The sequence below is a fragment of the Neovison vison genome, chromosome 6 (genome assembly GCF_020171115.1).
Source record: "Neovison vison isolate M4711 chromosome 6, ASM_NN_V1, whole genome shotgun sequence".
Lineage (NCBI taxonomy): Eukaryota > Metazoa > Chordata > Mammalia > Carnivora > Mustelidae > Neogale > Neogale vison.
This window is the reverse complement of record NC_058096.1, coordinates 215,554,926-215,574,853: the sequence shown is the minus strand read 5'-3', so window position 1 is coordinate 215,574,853 and position 19,928 is coordinate 215,554,926. Positions and strand designations below refer to the sequence as shown.

At 51.8% G+C, this 19,928-nt stretch overlaps 2 protein-coding genes across 2 annotated transcripts; one reads left to right on the top strand and one right to left on the bottom strand.

The window, feature by feature from the left end:
* Window positions 1-248: 248 nt before the first annotated feature.
* On the top strand, window positions 249-7,093 carry GCDH (glutaryl-CoA dehydrogenase). Its single transcript, XM_044254094.1, has 12 exons — window positions 249-319; window positions 414-543; window positions 633-668; window positions 962-1,105; window positions 1,238-1,300; window positions 1,591-1,761; window positions 2,477-2,606; window positions 2,688-2,904; window positions 3,409-3,512; window positions 3,811-3,936; window positions 4,261-4,421; window positions 5,853-7,093. The coding sequence occupies exons 2-12, from the start codon at window positions 453-455 to the stop codon at window positions 5,924-5,926; spliced, it is 1,317 nt and encodes a 438-aa protein (XP_044110029.1). The 5' UTR covers window positions 249-319; window positions 414-452; the 3' UTR covers window positions 5,927-7,093.
* SYCE2 (synaptonemal complex central element protein 2) lies at window positions 5,533-19,037 on the bottom strand. Its single transcript, XM_044254095.1, has 5 exons — window positions 18,861-19,037; window positions 18,516-18,640; window positions 8,133-8,343; window positions 6,868-7,056; window positions 5,533-5,763 (listed from the first exon to the last, which is right to left on the bottom strand). The coding sequence occupies exons 1-5, from the start codon at window positions 19,035-19,037 to the stop codon at window positions 5,719-5,721; spliced, it is 747 nt and encodes a 248-aa protein (XP_044110030.1). The 3' UTR covers window positions 5,533-5,718.
* Window positions 19,038-19,928: the final 891 nt, after the last annotated feature.

The following is a 19,928-nucleotide window of genomic DNA, read 5'->3' as shown; positions in this document are numbered from 1 at the left end:
TGACCAATCAAGAGTGGGCCGAGCCCCCTCCTAGGGCCAATCAGAACAGGAACACAGCTGGCCAATTGGCTTGGCGCACTCACCTTCCGCCCCTTCCCTGTTCTGCTTCTTAAAGCCGCTAACGGCTCTTGGCCCGGACGTTCACGATTCCACCGCCAGACTGCCGTGGCCCTTTTAAAAGGCAGAGCCGTGGAGGAGCGGGGTCCTAGCACAGACCAATGAGAAGCCCCATTCGGCATCCGCCCCTCCCACCCCCTGCAGAGGTCAGACGATTTTGCCTGTCGTACTGTGGACTGTAGGGTGAGGCGAGAGGCGTCGGGTAAGCGTTGGTGAGGGGGGCGAGAGGGGCCAGTGGCGCCAGGGCCGCGCCTGCCTGTGGAAGCCACTCCGCCCTGACGCCCCTGCTCCTCCAGGTTGGCCGTGGTTGCTCTGCTTGCCCACCCGCTGCCCAAATGGCTCTGAGAAGGTTCTCCGAGCGGCTGCTGAGCCGGGGACCAGGCCTGAGCTTCCTGCGCGGGTGGGGGTCGGCGGCGGCGCAGACTGGTCAGTGCCCGTCGGGGGCAGTGTGGAGAGGGTGGAACTGGAGGCTCGGGGGACTTTTCCGGAGTGACTTTTTCGTCCTGTGTTTGCAGAAAAGGGCGGGAAGACACAGAACCGAGCGACTAAGGGTAAGGACCCCTCCTTGCGCCGGACGTCTGCGGCCCCAGTCCAACTGTCTGCGCAGGGTGGGCTCTGTCCCGGAATCCGAGGGCTGCCCCAGAGGGGAGGCAGGGCGTGGCCGGGGCCAGAGACAGTGACTTTCCCGGAGAAACGCCGTCTTGCAAGTGGTCTTTACTGCCCACATCACCAGGAGCCAGTTGGGAGCGTTGGAGCGGGGCTGAGCCTTCCAGGAGAGGAGGGTGCGGTGGTCGGTGGGCTGGGCCGAGTCAAGCCCTGTCCCACTCTCTGCTCCCTCTCCCAGCCTCGCGTCCTTTATTTGACTGGAGGGACCCGCTGGTGCTGGAGGAGCAGCTGACAGCGGATGAGATCCTCATCAGAGACACCTTCCGCACCTATTGCCAGGAGCGCCTCATGCCCCGAATCCTGCTGGCCAATCGCAACGAAGGTGCTGAGGTGTGCGGGTGGGCACCCTCCCCTGTGCACTTGCTTTAGCAGGGCCCCGGGCCCCCTCTGTCCCTGGGTTGGGGGCTCTAGTGGGCTAGGGCTGGGCCTGAGTTTGAGCATCTGTGTTTTGCAGTTTTTCACCGAGAGATCATCTCAGAAATGGGGGAACTTGGTGTGCTGGGGCCCACCATCAAAGGTAGGGACAGATTTATTTCTACACTATGCAGCCCCCACTGTGCCCTGGAAAGCCCCTTCTTATTCCTGAGCCTGAGTTTCCCGGTCTGCAAATCGAGGCTGTTATTCCTCCATCTGAAAGTGACTGTGAGGAAGAATGAATAAACCTTCAAACTAGGACCAGCTCGGTGCCCCCTCCTGGGGTGCCCCTATATAGTACTGTCTCTTAGGCTCCAGGAATCACACTGGTCCCAGCTGGGCGGGACTTTTGTCTCCCATTGCCCTATCTTCCTTCCCCCTCCCCTCCACCAGGGTATGGCTGTGCCGGAGTGTCATCTGTGGCCTATGGGCTCCTGGCCCGAGAGCTGGAGCGGGTGGATAGTGGCTACAGGTCAGCAATGAGTGTCCAGTCTTCCCTTGTCATGCACCCCATCTACGCCTACGGCAGCAAGGAGCAGCAGGAGAAGTACCTGCCCCGGCTGGGTGAGCAGTTGCCTGTAGAGCCTGGTGGAAGGAAGACCATCTCAGTGGTCTGGAACTTAGGAATGGGACTGTCCCCAGAGCCTGCCTTCTGTCCCTACCTCAAGGATAGCTCCAATGGCTACCCAGATCCCCTGCCAGACTGTGGGCCTCACCCCTACATTTTATCCTGAATATTTCCTCCTGGGTCTCTCTTCACTCTGCCCACTTACCACCGTCATCTCCCTCCTGATTCGCTGTGTGTCCCCATCGCAGCCCAAAGTTTAAAGTCTCAATTTCCTAACTGGGTCCACCAGGCCCCTCATGAATAGGCAGGCCTCTGCTGACCATGCCACCTCATCTCTGGCCATTCGACTGCTTCTCCTCAGCCAGACTCAGCTGGCATTCTCCACATGTACCACTGGGCCTTTGCATATCTGTACCCTCAGTGGAACCGCTCCTCTTCACCCTTCCTCCTCCTGCTTAACTCCTTTTCACTGCCTTCAAGACAGGTTCGTTCTTTCCTGGCTCCTGTGGGGCCCCTCTCACCCGATCATGGCATCGTTCCTGTGGCTTGGGGTGGGTGGGAGTCTATCCCCACACACTGACCCCACTTGAGAGTGCCATGGGGGCAGAGTTGGGTCTCCCTTTGGCCTGGCTTGGTGGGGAGGCCGACAATTTTCATTAGAGGAGTTGAGTGGGGGACAGGCAGACTTGTGACCCTATCTTGTCCCTGCAGCCAAGGGGGAGCTCCTGGGCTGCTTTGGACTCACAGAGCCCAACCATGGGAGTGACCCTGGCAGCATGGAGACCAGAGCCCGCCACAACCCATCCAACAGGAGCTACACCCTCAGTGGGACCAAGACCTGGTGAGGGGCCTGGGTGTCTCAGGCAGGCGGGCAGGGGCAGGAGGGAGGTGGCCAGACCCTCACTGCCTATCCCTCCCCCAGGATCACCAATTCACCTGTGGCCGACCTCTTTGTAGTATGGGCTCGGTGTGAAGACAGCTGCATTCGGGGCTTCCTGCTGGAGAAGGGGATGCGGGGCCTCTCAGCCCCCAAGATTGAGGGCAAGTTCTCCCTGCGGGCCTCGTCCACGGGCATGATCGTCATGGACAGTGTGGAGGTGCCAGAGGAGAATGTGCTGCCTGATGTATCTGGTCTGGCGGTGAGCAGCGGCCACCTTGGGAACTGGTATCAGGTCACCTGCTGGTGCAGCTTCCTTGGGCAGGCCCCATGCTGGGGACCCAGCTGGGGACCAGACACAGTCCCTGTGCTTGAGGAGCCCACACACGAGTGATTCTGAGAGCTTCTGCCTGGCTCACTGATGTTTGGAAGTTGCCCTTTTGGGGTGACCATTTCGCTTATACTGGCTCTGCCAAGGCCCATTCCGGGCCTGAACCAGTTTAATCCTTTGATACGTGCGCTCTTTTCTGTCTCCTTACATCATCCCCTAGATCTGGGCATCTGGGACGCAGGTCCTGGGCTGGGTAGAAACTGTGGGTGCGTGACCTTTGGTGCTGGGACCGTGTGTGATTGAAATGGCTGCCCTGAATGCCTCTGTTTACCGTGACTGCACATCTGGGGAGGGGGCTTCCCCCTACGTAAGTTAGTTCTGCCTGGGGCCTCGGAGCTCCTGGGTGGGGCTGAGGCCTCCCTCTCAACCCCACAGGGGCCCTTCGGCTGCCTGAACAATGCCCGGTTTGGCATCGCCTGGGGCGTGCTCGGAGCCGCCGAATTCTGTTTGCACACAGCCCGGCAGTACAGCCTGGACAGGTGTGTGGGGCTGCCGTGAGATCTCCTGGGGGGCATGATGGGGGTGGGGGGGCACGGGCTCCACCCCTTACCCTACCAGTGACTCCTCATCTCCTGCCTATCAGACTTAAGTTCCCCACTGGGTGAAATGGTCTGGGAAATCCTTCTGAGCAGTGAGGGGCCGACTGCTCAGTGACGTTGGTGACGCTGAGCAGTGACAGGGCCAAGGTGAACTCAGTGAGGGCCGAGGCAGCCTGGGAAGGCTTCCTGGACTGGGGAGTGAGCATGCCCACACTTAGCCCTGGACTTCCCCGCTCAGGATCCAGTTTGGCGTCCCACTGGCCAGGAACCAGCTGATTCAGAAGAAGCTGGCAGACATGCTTACTGAGATCACGCTGGGCCTTCACGCCTGCCTGCAGCTTGGCCGCTTGAAGGATCAAGACAAGTAGGGGCTTTGTGTTAGGGGAGCAGGGGGTAGGCAGCAAGGAGGGGACGCTGTGCCCCTGCTGGACGTGGTGGTGGCTGGAACTGGGGAGAAGGGTCTTTCCTCCCTGGGGGCCCCTGGGGATCTGTCCCTTCTCTCCCTCTTGGCCTTAATAGGACAGGACTGCCTGCCTGTCCCTTACTGGGAGCTCAGTGTCTGCTGCTGTGACTAGAACTTGGGGAATCTTCTCCCCCGCTGGGTTGGCCTGGTTGGCCCAGGGCTTAGGGACTTCTGGGATCAGTTCTTTGTGATCCTAGACTTGTGACATGCCTGGGCCATTCCCAGGGCCACTCCAGAAATGGTCTCCCTGCTGAAGAGGAATAACTGTGGGAAGGCTCTGGATATCGCCCGCCAGGCCCGAGACATACTAGGGGGGAATGGGATTTCTGATGAGTATCACGTCATCCGCCATGCCATGAACCTGGAGGCCGTGAACACCTATGAAGGTAGGTGCTGGGTCTCGGGGTGGGGCGGTGAGTGTTCTAGGGGCCTCACTGTCTAGAGGAGAAGGGTGGGGACAGCAGGCCTGAGTCGTCCTTCCAGCTGTCATCACTAGCAGTGTGACCTGGGGCAAGTCCCACTGTGTTCTTCATCGGGAATGGCTCACACAGGGATTGTGGCAGTGACCTGCTCTTGGCCTTTCTCCCATGGTGCTGCCTAGGGCTTTGCAACCTCCTCGGGCACCCCCAGCGTGGGGCATGACGCCTGGTGAGCTGGTGGGTGCCCGGGAGCAAACGTGCAGCTACACACAGGAATCACCACCCCATTTTACGTTAAGAGAAAAAAGACAAATCACAGTCAGGCTGGGGTGTCTGGACCTGGTGACTGGTTGTTAACTTGCATGGGGCCCAAAATCCCTTTCCTCATGGGAAAACTGACATGGAAAAAGATCATTTAAAACTAAAAAAAAAAAAAGGAAAAAATAGTACCATCTCGTATGAGCCAGGCAGAAATGTAAAGGGGTACAAGTGCTCATCTTGGGGAGAAAGTGGGACCATATTAGGCCTGAAAGGAAGCGTAGCTCCCTGGGACGGCAAAACAGCTTCTGGGTGCTATTCTGGATGGGACATTCCAGAAACAGCAAGACGGAGGGTTGGGGGGATACTACCGGTGTGGGGATGACCCTGAGGACGAGCAGAGGGGGGCCTTCAGGGAGTTACGCAGGGGAGGGATGGGGTCAGATTGGCACTTTGGGAAGTAAACATAATTATTTTGCCCCATGAAAGGGCGGAGGTATCTCTTCACCCATTTAAACTGAGAAAGAGCAAAGGAGAGCACTGAGGCTCTGACATGTTACCCAGCCTGGAGAGAGGGGGATATGGGATACCGCACGGTGGCTCTAGGATGGCGGAGATCAGCTGGACAAGCAGTTTTTCTGATTTTTGCTTCCCCATCTCTTCTGTGGATAAGAAAGGGCCTGACCTATCCCACAGGGAAAGAAGCATGAATGGGTTGAAAATTAAACATTTAACCAACTGTGCAGGATTGGGTGGGATGAATCTGCCAAGTGTGGGGAGTCCCAAAGCTGGGCCCACAGCCAGGGCTGGACTTGAAGTTCTGGGTCTAGCACAAGGACCCTTGTTGGGTTGTTTCGTTTTTGTTTTTGTTTTTGTTTTTTAACTTTTTTTATTTTTGCCAAGATGCATTGCAGAACTGTGAAAAAAATTTTTTCAGCATGGCACCAGTGGTGGCCTCAGCCTTCTCTTGGTGGCTGTCACCAAGAGGGGATGCTCCCAGTAGCTCTCAGAATTCGCCCTCTTTGTGGGCCTGGTCTTCCGAAGTAGTAGCCTAGGGGGAGAAGGGACATGAAGACTGACGTTAAAGCGAGGCTGGGAGCTGTTCGGACGCCACACCGACTCTGCATTTATCTTGTCCAGGCACTCACGACATTCACGCTCTGATCCTTGGAAGGGCGATCACAGGGATCCAGGCGTTCACGGCCAGCAAGTGAACATACTTCACCCGGGAGCCCAGATGGTCTCAGGCTCCTTCCCAGGGAAGTGCTGTGCTCTGAGCTTACTCAGGGGGTGGCAGATGGAGCCAATTTTTATAGTGGGAAGTGAGAGACACTGATTCTTAATTATCAGAATTTTCCCTTTGAAGTCATTCAAATGTGTTCCTTAAAAAGAAGATGGGACTCTCTGTACCAAGTTTCTCAACCCACTTTTAACCATGGACGGGAATGGATTCCACTTATCTTGGAACAGAAGCTTCTCTTGATGGGAGCCGGAAGAGGGAAGGAGAGTGGCATGGAGGCAGCCGCTGGTGTCTGACTGAGCAAAGGCCCCACACACCGGGAGTCCACTGTGTGCCCCCCGACCCTCCCATCTTGTGGGTGAATGCCTAATGCTGGATGTTGGGGCAGAGAGAGAGTAAAAGACTAATAAAGTCGGCATGTGTGACCCCAAGGTATTGGGCCACATTTAATTGTAACCACCCAAGATCCTGATCCAAACCACCCAAGATCCAAATGACCAAGAAGTCATTTCAGTCACAGGAAAAGTGTGGGGACTGTGAGGTGTTTGACATTCAGGGATTTCCCCCTCAAGTGGTGTGGCCCGTGTCCGAGTTTTGGGCTCTGCTGTAATAACCCTGGTTAGGCACTGACCCGGGCTCAGGACTGTAGACAGAGGGGCCGCTGTCCTTTCTGTCACCACAGAGCTGACCAGGCAGTGGTGGCGAGTAACAACCGTCTAGCTTCTCAGCTCAAACATACCACCTCAGGGAGCCTGGGACCATGGGGAGGGGGGCCAGAGCATCAGGGGTTTTGCTGGGATAGTGGCCCCTGTGGGGTTTGGGGCTGGGCTCGGTGCTAACGTCCTTGGTTTGTGTTGACATTTACTTCATCTTAGCCTTCCTCAGTGGCGCCCACAGGCGTGCTGTTAGTCATACCTCAGGCTGGACGCACAGGTCCTTGTACACTGTCTCCACGGTGTGGCACACTTGTTTGAGCTCTGTTTCCAAATGGCTGATCTTTGCCATTTTCTGGGTGAACTCTTGGAGCTTGTCCTGAATGATCTTGTTGTGGTGATTATAAATCTGATACATCCTCTCCTCGAGCTTTTCTGTCAGGTCTGAAACCTTTTTAAAAAATAAAGCATGTTTTTAGAAAATCAAACAAGAGGCATCACAAGATGTTTGTTTTTAAGCGTCTCGCTAAGATTTCTGCAATTTATCTTATAAAAATGGTAACAACAATTCCAGTGACTGGAAGTGAAATTGCCTGTATATTTTAAAAAAATTTTTAAAGGAAGATGCAAAATTATGTATATAGTACAGGCTCAGACAGATTAGGAAGAAAATATGCAGTGGAAACTAGAAGAAAACATGCGACCAAGTAGTGTCTGCTTAGTGAGATCATAGGAATGTTTTCTATTTTTTCTGCTATGTTCTACTCTTCTCTACCTTCTAAGTTTTCTCTGATGTATCAGGGCGTGTACTGGTAGGGATGGGGGGAGGGAGAAGGGAAAAAGTCAGCCTGTCTTTGAGAGGTGCATGACATGTGTCCCCTATGTGTCCAACAAGCTGTCCCACTCACAGAACTCATGATGCATTCTGAAGAAGCTTCCGGGACAATCATGAATGTTGGACCTGAACATAACATCAGTGTTTGTTAGACACTTTAAGGCCCAGCCATGTCAAGGGGACCCTACCCTCCCATCACAAACCATTCCATTCTTTTTTTGTGAGGGGAAGATTTGTAAGTAATTACTATACCCCATGTGAGGCTTAAACTCACAACCCTGAGATCAAGAGTTAGGTGCCAGCCGGGCACCCCACAAGCCATTCAACTTCTGGAGGACAGATGTGTGTGACAAAGAAGGCTATGCCTCAGCCTCTACTCCCATGGTCATCAGCCCTGGCATGAAATAAGAGGGGTGGACTGTGGGGGCAGATGGGCCTTTGTTCCTCATCCTGGCTCTTTCATTTGGGCAAAGTATGTCCAAACCTTACTTTCCCATCTATAAAACAGGTCTGAGCTCTTGGCCGGATTGTTGCAGGAGGAAATGAGGTACTATCTGCAGCTTGCTTAGCATCAGGCCTAGAACCTCAAAGACACTCAGTCGAAGTAGCTCATCCCCTCCCCTTTCACCCCTTACAGAGGTCGCCTTCCCCCTGCCCTCTGGGGCTTTGCAGTGTGTGGGAGAATCTCTCACCTTGATCTTGAGGCTGTCCCTGAAGTTGGTCATAAGTGCGTGGTCCTTCTGTCTGCTCTCGTTGATGTTTTCAATCAGCTCCTGGGCCCTCTTCTTCAGGATGTCAATGCTTGAGTCCAGAGAAGAAAAGTAGGATCCTGACTTCCCTTCTAGCATCATCAGCTGGCGGTTGGCACTGGAGGTGGCGATAGAGGGGCTAGAAACCTGACTTCTGCAAGTACAGGAAACTGAGGTCAACACTAAATTCTCTCCAGAGCGCTGATCTCAATTAGCTCGGTGCTGGGAGGGGAACCAGTGTTGTGTGTCTCCTGTGGGTGACGCTTGCTTATTCACTCACACACTGCCCTGTGAAGCAGGGACAGCATCTCTCCATTTTATAACTAAGGAAATAGATACAGAGGTGCAAACAAAACCCACCGAAAGTTCCAGAATGGAGATCTCCTGGGCTTCAGAGCCCACTCTCACGTTACTACACCAACTTGTTGCGTTGAAATGAGTGTCATTTCTACGATAGTATATCAACAACTGTAGATTGGGGCAAAGCTTGTAAACATTTAGAAGGATTCTGCATATAGACTGCTTTGTCAAGACCTACGACTTTTCACTCTGGTTTAAAAACAAAGAACTGGAGGAGTGCTTGGTTGGCTCAGTCAGTGGAATATGCAACTCTTGATCTTGGGGTCCTGAGTTCAAGCCCCACGTTAGATGTAGAACCTACTTTAAATAAATAAAATATTTAAAAATGAAGTGGAAATTGTGGGTAATGCATTAAGAATGAAGTTTATGCAAAAAAAAAGGTAGCCATCTGATTAGCAGACCCCTTGGTGTTCTAAATTAAGATTAAAATGTTTACGGTACGGTAGGGCTCCTTCCTTCTCTCCCTCCCTCCTTTCATCTTTTTTTTTTTTGTTCTGTATCTCTGCTTTATCTGATCTGTAAGCACTTTCCGTCAGGCACCCTCCTAACTGCACACCTTGTCTTGCTCCATCCTCTTGACCGTGCTTTGGGGTTGGTCCACCCATGGTCTTTACCTGCCTCCTCACTGAGGACGCAGAGTCAGTGTGTCACCAGCCCAGGGTCACCGGCCAGTGTGTGGTGGAGATGGGTGTGGCACCCAGCTGGCCTGATTCCCCAGCCCATGTCCTGCTGCCCCAGGGTCCTCTGTTTCTTTGCCGTCTCAGGTCCTTCCAGCTCTTAATGGCTGACTCAGAGGTGCCAACAGAGCAGTTCCTGAATACACCAGTTCACAAGCAGCCATAGAGTTGGCCGAGACCACAAGCCAGGCACTGATTACTTAGAAAATTACATCTTGATTTTTGGATGCTTTCTCCATAAAACTTTTTCTTGGTGGTTTCTTGACTGCCTAAGCTCTTCCTTTTGGCACAGGACAGAAGCACAGTGAAACCCCTGAGCACAAGAGCCTGGGTGGCCAGAGTTCTTGCCTGCATGAAAGCTCTCGGGCCCTAGACCTCAGCTGTGTCCTGGTCCTCGAGTACTCCTTGCCAGATGGCTTCTTACCTCTGTCGCTTTGTGCTTGCTCTCTGACTTGACCTGTGAGACCTAGCCCATACCAATGCCTCCTTTGATAAACTGTCCACGACCCTGTGCCTGTCTCTGTCACTGCATGTGCCTGTCACAGCTTCCATTCCTGTCTCCCCAAAAGGCTGTGTCCTATTTATCTCTGAATTCCCAGCACTCACCACTTAGTAAATCTTCATTGTTTGTTGAATGAATGAAGGACGCCTTCCATCTGTCTGATCTATTCTGCCCTCCTCTGGCCTCATATAAAGCATGCAAGTTCATCAGCCTCCAAGGCGAGACACGTGTGTGTGGTCAGTGCATTTATCAAGATGGGAAAGTGTGTCTCTGAGGCAGATAAACTATAGCAGAGACTTATGTCCGCCAGAAAATAAACGAACTAAAGCATTCCTGAGCATTCTTGTAAAAAGACATTGTACTGCAGGAAAAAGGTTCAGTAAGGAGTTTATGGCCTCCTAGCTTGCTTTCCTGCGGGGAAGTGAGCCAGAAGGACATTAATTCAGAGCTTGGGTACACATTTTATTTTTTTCCTTTTTTTATGATTTCATTTTTAAGTAATCTCTACACCTGAAGTGGGGCTCAAACTCACAACCCCAAGACCAAGAGTCCCACGCTCTTCTGACTGAGCCAGCCAGACCCCCTAACCCCAGACACCGACAGCTCAACATTCAGACTTTTATAACATTTGGATGCATGTGAAAAAAAAGTGGATGGCTCTTAAAAAGACAGCCATGCTTTGCATGATGATGAGGGAATGAATTGTGGATATGGGTTCCAGAAAGCCCGGTGTTTGACTTCCTTGAGACCTCAAGCACTGACTGCCCCCTGTTCAGCCTAAACCAGGGGCTCTATCACTACAATCTTCATCTGGGGTTCTTAGACCCTCTTCCCTTCACCCCTGTGTCACACCCACACCGAAACCCCACCCCGGCTGTCCATAACCCAGCGTTGTATCTTTTTTAGACTTAGGAACTTGAATGACACTGGAAATAATGATCCTGTGAACAAGGTCACTGCAGTCTGGCTGTCTAGTTTCTGGGGGGTCCTCAAGGTCACTGGGCACCCTGTCTGTGCTCTTGTCACCTCCCTCTCTCATTCTTACCAGCCATTCCAAACCTTCACAACTCTCCTGTCCCTGGCCGAACACTTGCTTCCCCTCACCCTGAGCAGATACACACACAGTGTATTCACAAACAGGCCAGTAACTTCCTCCACTGCCCCCCCCCCATAAATGGATCCACAACCACTCTCTTCTTTCCAGATTCCCCACATGGCAGGCAGGAGAAGGGTTCCATGCCTCTGCGGGCCTCCCAATCCCCTTCCCCTCTGTACCTCACCCTCTTCTTGTACCTTTGACCTCTCCCTTGGGCTGACCCATTCCGGGACATGTCATCCCCAGTTTCACATCTTAAAACAGCACACATATACGCACCCCTCCCCTCCAACACCAGGTAGCCCTCAGCCAGCCACCTCCTCCTCCTTCCCTTCACAGCCACGTAGCTCATCTAGAAAGAGCTGCCGGCACTTTCTGAGTGCGTTTTCTCACCTCTCTCTTCTCGGCCCACTGGTTCCTGCCCCAGTTCTCAAATGAAGCGTTTCCTGCCAAGGTCCCCTGTCGCAGCTGGCAGATACCTCAGGCCATAATACCCTTGACCTACTGGCTGCAGCTCGTGCTACTGACCACCCTTCCCTGCCATTCCCGACACATCACGTCCCCAGACTCTGTTGCTGGCCTCGCTCTCTTCACACCATTGTTCTCACCATTGTTCACACCCTTGCTCTGAAGCCAGGACCCCCAACCTTCCTCCCTGCTGGTCTTTCCTGCTAATCCCCACCCACCACCTCACAATGTACAACCTGTCATTCCCCAAAGGCACCCCTGTAGCCAGTCCTTCTCCCTGCCTATATCCTGCCTCTTCTAGAAAGTCTTCCCTGGCTGAGTTACATGCACACAGCACCCACGGTGTCAGGGCCTGCCCCTCAGCTTCCCCCGTCGTCTCTGGGAGGACCGGGCCATGTGTCACTCATCTTCATGTCCATAATACCTACGTCTCCTGATAGGAGTAATAGAGAGGCGTGGAATAAATGAATGAAATGTCTAGCGAGGGCTTTCATTACCATCCACCTTCTACAACCCCCGAGTTCATCCTCTGCTCACACCCGTCTCCTGAGCTCCCAACAATGTATTTGACTACCTCCTGACCCTCTCCACTCGGCTGTCCCGGAGGCATCTCAGACTCCCAAATTTGCGCACCAACATCGCCATTCTCCTCCCCCTTCTATGAATGAAACCAAAAGCCACCTGGTTCCCATGCCAGAAAGTTAAAAGCCAGCCTAGAGTCCAGCTTCTCTCTGTCCTCCACATCCTGTCAGAAAATCCTCCCTTCCACCCCCTTAATCTCTCCCAAACCTATCATCTCCCCTCTGCCTAATCATTTGGAACTCCACACCTATCATTTCTCACCTGGTCTTTAGGGACCTTCCAAACTGCAATCTGATGTCTTACTCCTGCTTGACAGCCTGAGAGCCCCCACGTGCTACAGGATCAAGTAAATTCCCTCGCACAGCACACAAGGCCTTCCAGGGCCCAGGCTGCCACCTTCCCTCGCCACCCTCCACTCCGAGCAATTTGGAATGTTCCACAACTTCACCAAACCCACCGGCCTTTGCCTGAAATGACTTTCCCTTCCTACAGTTTCACCATTCCGAGTTTCTGCTAGTGCACCCCCTCAGCACCTCCGCTTACTAATCGCAACACTGCCACGGTTTACACACATTGGTTCCTTCCAGGACACTGTGCACACTCAGGGAGGGGACAGCATTCTATAGAACCCAAAGGCGGCACAAATAGTCACTGAATACGTGAAGGAATGAACTTCTTCCAGAGCCCTATGTAACATTCCTGCTCACAAACCTCCGTGCCCACAGTCGCCGTGTCCTGACAGAGCAAGGATCTGAAATGAAAATCAATTATAAAAACAGGTGCTTCTTTTTTACACAACTGCTCACAACTGGCCTGCGCTGCTAGCAGTTCAAAGTCACTCCTTTATCACGCTCCAGGGATGAGGATGGAATGGTTTTCGTGGCAGCTATGCAAATGGTGAAAAATCACTTGAATTCGTCTCATTCAAATTTTGTTGTGGGACAAAGGCCTGCATCGCATGTCTGCAGAGAGCTTCTTGATTTTTTCCAACCTCTCCTTTGGGGATTTATTTCTTTCCATTTCATTTTTCTTAATACTCAGCAGCTGCATATTCATCAGGATGCTAATGAATCATAGGCTTTCCTGGGCCTGCATTCACCAATTAACTTTAATAAACAAAATGCACGATGTCCTCTTCACTGGTTTCCCCCATTCCCAGGCCTGCTTCTGTTGCCCAACCCTGGATGGAGGCCAGCGAATGGAAGTAGGCCCAACAAAGCAGGCTGGGGTCGGGCAGGGGGGACTTGGGGTGGGGGCTGTGAACACTTCACCACGCTCATCTATTATGGTCTGTCCTTCTAAGGAGTCCTTAATTCGGCTGCAAGGATTAGGACATAGTTTCCGAGCAGGGCCCACGCTGGCAGGGGGCCCGGGAACGGTGAGGAAATGGGTCTAAGTGAAGAGACCATCTGTTCGCTCCAGGTAAAGCTCTGATTGGCAGGCGTATGAGCCAGAGTCGCCCGCTGGTGGGGCCCTCCCTCCGTGGCCTCTAACAGATATACAAGTAAACAATCCGCCAGCCACTTATGACCACCGCAGGCGGCAGTCCCAGGAGGGGAGACAAGCTAATCAAACATTCAAGGAGGAACACAACAGAATCTCTGGTGCTTGGGCGAAATGAGGTTTTGCTGAAGTGCAGCCAGGAAGGGGGAAGGTTTGAATCAAAGCTACTGAGCCCATTCCTTACCCTCTGCTTTTCTTTCCCGAAATGTGTTCACATTTTAATCATGTCGCTGAGTGTCTGCTGCTGGATCTAATAATTGGCCCTTGCACTGGTTCTAGTCCATCTGTTTTTTCAGCCCAAAGCTCTAGTGGAACTCCCTGAAGTCTCTGATACGCAGTTGTCTGTGTCTCTTTGCCACTTCGATCCAGGTCGAAACACCGTATTTGCAGGAAGATGTTATCAAACAAATGACTGCAGTCACTTCCTTCTTTTTTCTGGTCTCCAGCTGATAATACACACCTAGAAACCACTCCCCGTTGTAGCCTGCTTTACAGCTGAGCAATCTGGAGAGAAGGGGAACCTGGCTTTATACCTCGAGTCCTCAGGGCCCTGTCCTGAGCCTGGCCTTGTCGCACTCCTTCCCCAGGTGAGCTCATTCACCCCACAGCTGCCACTGAAACAGTAGCTCCCACGGTGCCATCTCCAGCCCCTTGTCAACCCCGAGTTCCAGGTCAGCAAATCCGACTGTAAGCTGGACGTGTTCATGTGCGTGTCCCATGTCGCCTCAAGCTCAATAAGGGCAAAATGGAACTTATGTTCCTGCCTCTGCCATGGAAACCATTACCAGCTGGAAACCAGTCCAAAGTGGGGAGAAAGCTGTGTGCTAGTAAACATTTAGCAAGTGGCTCTTGGTGGGGGAGAAAAAAGGCCTGATTTGTACTCTTTGCCAATTTCCATGGTGCAGACTCCCAGTATAGCCAATTTCAAGCTACCAACATAAAAGGGCTAAATGCTATATTGGGAAGAGATGTGTAGAACTGGCTCTTGCGGACTGGGAGGAGCCTGCTCCAGCACAAGCCAGCAGGCTATCCCCGCTGCCAGTCACAATGCCTGACACACCGGCCTTTCCACCGTTTGCTAGCACACCAGCTGGGAGAGATCCTCGGCTCACCCCTTCCTCATGCTGCACTAAATGCTCCTTCCACCCCCGTAAGAGTTTCTCTCCATCTGCCCTGCTAGATGCTACCCCCACAGGAACCTCCCCCCTGATCTCACCACGTCCATTCCTGCCCGCTCCCACCCATTCTCCACAAAGCAGCCAGTGTCTTTTAAGAACAGGAACCAGAACATGGCACTTCTCTGACACAGTGATTGTCCTCCTAGGTATCTACCCAAGAGAAATGGAAATGGACGCCCACACCAAAATTTGTGCCTGGATATTCATAGCAGCATTACTCACAAGAACCAAAAACCAGAAACAACTCAAACATCCATCAACCCATCAACCAATGAATGGATAAGTAAAACACGGTGAGTCCACAATGTAGAATATCATTCAGCCATATGGACAAATGGAGTTCTGATACGTGTTACAATGTGGATAAACCCTGAAGACTTTATGCTCAGTGAAAGAAGCCAGTCGCAAAGGACGGCATAAGTGTATGAGTCTGCTTACATGAAACGTCCAGCAGAAGCAAATCCATTTCCAGAGTGGCAGAAAGTAGTGTTTACCACGGGGCTGGGGGAGATCCAGAAACCAGGGAATGATGGTTAGGGGTGCAAAGTTTCTTCTTGGGGCAAAGAAAATGTTATAAAGTTGACTGTGGTGATTCACAGCTCTGTGAATGTACTAAAAACAGTTGAGTTGTACATTTTAGGTGGGGGAATTGTAGTATGTGAATTATATCTCAAGCTATTACCAAAAAAGTTCTCTGAATAAAGTCTGTAGCTGACAAAACGCATTACCTGGCCTCTGCCAAGCCAGCCAGTGCTCCTCTCGCACTCACAACCATACCCAGCTACACTGGCCTGCCCTCACTTCCCTGAACACCACAGGGCCCTTGCACAAACTCTTCTCAGCCCGTCCTCCCACCCCCATGCCACTCAACGTTCATTCTCCCATACCTTTAGATTCAGCATTGCTTCTTCAAGGGTGCCGTCTCTGGTCCCCATTCGGGGCTGGCTGCCCCCAGGAGAAGTGTTTTCCCAGCACCCCATTCTCTCCCATGTCGGTGTTTGTTCAGTATCTGCCTCTCGGTCAGATGGAAGCACCAGGAGGGTAGGAGTGCCTCTGTCCGGTGGACTCAGGGTATCCCCCTGCTGCCAATCACAGTGCTGATATGCTAACCTTGCGACTGCTTTGTGAGCACACCAAGCTTATTCATACCTCAGAGACTTCTACTCTGCCCGGCACATCTGGGCCCCCCGAGGCCTCCTGGCTGCTCCTTGTCATGTAACCTCCTTAGAACTCTTTTCTAACTACTCTAAACTCCCTATCACTCTAGTTGCTCCTTACTCTAGTTTTGTTCCTTCATAGCACATGCCGCCAGTTGAAATCACATTATTTTATTATTATTCTCTCTCTCTCTCTTTTTCAGAAAATCAGCTTGGTGGGGTGCCTGGGTGGCTCAGTGGGTTAAAGCCTCTGCCTTTGGCTCAGGTCATGGTCCCAGGGTTCTGAGATCGAGCCCCGCATCAGGCTCTCTGCTCAGCGGGGAGCCTGCTTCCTCCCCTCTCTCTCTGCCTGCCTCTCTGCCTGCTTGTGATCTCTGTCTGTCAAATAAATAAAATCTTAAAAAAAAAAAAGAAAATCAGCTTGGCAATAGACCCAGAATAGCCAACCTAATATTGAAGTAGAAGAATAAAGTTGGAGGACTGATGCTCCTTGACCTCAAGAGCACTATAAACCTACGGTGATCCAAATAGTGTGGTACCGGTATAGGAATAGATAATAAATCAATGGAACAGAATGGAGAGACTAGAAATAGACCTGCACATATATAGTCAACTGATCTTTGACAAAAGAGCAAAGAATATTCAATGGAGAAAGGAGACTTTTCAACAAACAGTGCTGGAATAACTGGACAGCCGTGGGCAAAAAAATGAGACACGGACTTCATATTTTCACACAAACTCACTCAAAATGTAGCACAGACCTAAATGTCAAACACTGTCAAACTCCCGGAAGATATCATAAGAAAAATCTAGAGGACCATCTTAAGATATACTATCAAGAGAAAAAAAATTGGTAAGTTGGACTTCATTAAAATTAAAAAACTTCTGCTCTGCAAAAGACATTGTTAACAGAATGAAAAGATAAGCCACAAACTGGGGGGAAATCTTTGTGAGACACATGCATGATAAAGGACAAGTATCAAAATATATAAAGAACTCTTAAAAGGGGCACCTGGGTGGTTCAGTGGGTTAAAGCCTCTGGCTTCAGCTCAGGTCATGATCCCAGGATCCTGGGATCAAGCCCCACATCGGGCTCTCTGCTCAGTGGGACGCCTGCTTCCTCCTTCTCTCTCTGCCTGCCTCTCTGCCTACTTGTGATCTCTGTCTGTCAAATAAATAAACAAAATCTTTTTCAAAAAAAGCACAACAAAAACCAATAAGGAAACAACGTGATTAAAGAAAGGGCAAAAAATCCAGACACCTCCCCCAAGAAGACATATGGATGATAAATAAGCATATGAAAAGGTGTGTAACTTCATCTCTTCAGGAAACTGCAAATTAAAACAACAGTGAGATGCTGCTAGACTTATCAAAATGGTGAAAATCCAGAACAGTGACAATATCAAGTGCTGAAGAGGATGTGGAGCAACAGGAACTCTCTTTCATTGATGACAGGAATGGAAAATGGCACAGCCACTTTTGAAGCCAGTTTGGCAGTTTCTTACAAAACTAAGTATATTCTTATCATACGATCAAGCCATGGTGCCCCTTGGTATTTACCCAAAGGAATTGAAAAATTTAAGTCCACATGAAGACCTGCACATGAATATTTATAGAAGCTCTATTCAGAACTGCCCAAACTTGGAAGCAACCAAGATGTTCTTCAGTAGGTGAATGGATAAACAAACTGTGGGACATCCAGACAATGGAATATTATTCGGCACTAAAAAGAAATGAGCTATCAAGCCATGAAAAGATACAGAGAAACCTTAGGTGAAGGTGGAAGAAAGGTGCTAAGTGAAAGAAAGCTCCAAGAGAGCAGAAATTGTGATTTGTTCACTGCTGCATACTCAGCATCAGTGTCTGGCCAAAACAGACCCTCAAGAAATATTTGGTGAATAGATAAATGTACAAGACAAAAACTTTTTTGGTCATCCTTGATGCTGCTCTTTCAGCTCCAACAAGTAATCCATTAGCAATTTCTGTCAATTCTACCTTCTTAAATATATCCAGAATCTGACTTCTCATCACCTCAATAGACCCACCATGGGCCAAATTGGAGTCACCTTGCCCCTAGAGGATTCCAATCGCCTCCTCACTGGTCTCCCAGCTTCTACTCCTGCCCTCAAAAATCTATTCTCTACATGGATGCCAGAGAGAGGCTTTTAATACCTTAGTCCAGAGGACTTCAAACTTCTAGAAAGGGCCAGATAGTAAATCTTTTCAGCTTTGTGGGTTCTGTAGTCTCAGTTGCAAAAATCTGTCTCTTCAGAAGCAGCCATGACAAGTGTGGCTACATTTCAATAAAACTTTATTAACAATAGCCCTTGCCATGTCACTCTATTCCAGACCTTTTCATGGGTGATTAACACCCAAAGTCCCATTACCTGGCTGCCTCTCTCTCTTACTATCACCCTCTTTGGCTCCTCCAGCACAGTCCTCCTCCCAGACATTGCAGGTGCTGTTCCTCTGCCTACCCTCCTGATTCATTTGTCACCTCCTCCAGGAAGTCTTCCCTAACCTTCTGATCTAAACTGGCACTCTCTCCTATTCTGGCCCGCCCCCCACAGTATTAGCGTCTCCTGACTATATATTCCCTCGTTTAGTTCTTCTCCTCCTCCAGAGTGTCAGCTCACTGTTGTGCCCCGGCCCTTGGAACCATGCCACGCACATGGCAGATGTCTGACCAGTACACAGAGCAAATGCACCCACAGCAGACGCTGGCAGGGTCTCGTGGAAGAACTGGATGAATGAGAAGGACGCAGGGGTTTATGTGGACCCGTCGGGCAGGGTGCTTCCTCACCTAGCTGACCCCCGACCGGCTTCGTCTTCGCGGCTCTCCTCGCCCTGCTGCCGCTCCTTGCTCTCCCCCAGCGGGGGGAGATCCTGTGGATCCTGGTCCTTGCATTCTACGTGGGGCATGTCCACCTGTGAGCACAGCCAGCGCTTGAGAGGCCAGAGGGGGAAGGGCGAGAAGGGGTCAGGTCTCCTCCTACCGCCCTTTCGACCCCGGGCACCTCCGTGTGCCGCTGCGAAAGGCCGGGGACCCCCAGGAGGGGCGCGCGGGGCGGGGACGGGCACCACGAGGTCGGGGACGTGTGGTGGAGGGCCCTGCGCTTGGAGCGCCGGAGGACAGTGGCGGGGAGACCTGGAGGGGTTGGGGTGAGGGCAGGGGCGCCGGGAGGGGCGCTGGGATCCTAACTGGTGTGTGCGTCGGCTCGAGTCCTCCGAGGAAGGAGAAGAGGTAGGAGAAAAAGAAGACAAGAAAGGGGTGCGGCGCGTGGATATCTGAGCCTTTCTCTACCCTGCTCCTGCCACGCGCCATGCGTGGGAGTCTGTCCTTCTGGCCCGGGCTGTCAGCGTGTGGGTCACACAGTCCTGTCAGTCAGGGCCTGGTCAGTCAGTCAGGAAATCGGACCCGGCCAGGAGAGGGGTAGCCCCGATGCCAGGAGACAAGCGGCCAGGTTCGGGTCCGCCAGGGAAGCCCGAGATCGCGGCCGTTCCCGCCCGTCCGCCCGCTAGCCCACCCTCCGCGCGAAGGAAAACAAGCGTCGCTTACTCCCTGTCGCTCCATCCTGTCTTTTCCCGCCTTCTCCTTCGTACCCTCTGCGCACGCGCTAGCTCCGCCCCCCGTCTCGCCAGGCCCCAGCGCACGTGCTGCATCACGTGCTCCTGGTTCCGCCTCTTTTTGAGAACTTGCCGGCGCAGCGGGACGGAGCCGGCAGTTAACTGGCGGTTGGGCTGCGCCAGAAGCTTCGCGCGCAGCCGGCGCCGCCGGGAGGAGGAGGTGGTCTGTGTGCCCACGTGGAAGGATCCCGGGCCGTGCATGGGTTGAGGGAATCGACCAGTCTCTATGTTAATTCTCAGATTTCAGTTCATCTGCACTGACCCCCCAAGAAGTTTTTGCAATAAAAAATCCTGACCGTGGCTGTTCTTGATTATGACCTGTTGTCTTCAGTGAAGTATTTATGCAGTATCCCCTTGAATCATTTACCTGTGCGCTCTAAAACTGTAAACTCCTTAAAAGCATGGCAGGTCTGGCCTTTAGAGTTGGGCCCATATCCCTTACTAATAATAGTAGTAATAACAACAATGCCTTAATAGTAACAATAATGATTGGCACCTGAGGAGCCAGACTGGGAGAGAATATTGCTAAACATGGATTTGAGAACTTACAGCCAGCATTTACAAAGAGCTCTTACAACTCAATAGTAAG

Excerpts from the sequence above, each read along its gene's own strand:
- SYCE2 (XM_044254095.1), bottom strand. The coding sequence starts at position 19,037 with ATGGCGCGTGGCAGGAGCAGGGTAGAGAAAGGCTCAGATATCCACGCG. Across the intron at positions 7,057-8,132 it reads GGGACAGCCTCAAGATCAAG|GTTTCAGACCTGACAGAAAA; the intron begins GTGAGAGATTCT and ends TTTTTTAAAAAG. Across the intron at positions 5,764-6,867 it reads ACCTGTGCGTCCAGCCTGAG|GCTACTACTTCGGAAGACCA; the intron begins GTATGACTAACA and ends TTCTCCCCCTAG.
- GCDH (XM_044254094.1), top strand. The coding sequence starts at position 453 with ATGGCTCTGAGAAGGTTCTCCGAGCGGCTGCTGAGCCGGGGACCAGGC. Across the intron at positions 669-961 it reads ACAGAACCGAGCGACTAAGG|CCTCGCGTCCTTTATTTGAC; the intron begins GTAAGGACCCCT and ends TCCCTCTCCCAG. Across the intron at positions 3,513-3,810 it reads CGGCAGTACAGCCTGGACAG|GATCCAGTTTGGCGTCCCAC; the intron begins GTGTGTGGGGCT and ends TTCCCCGCTCAG.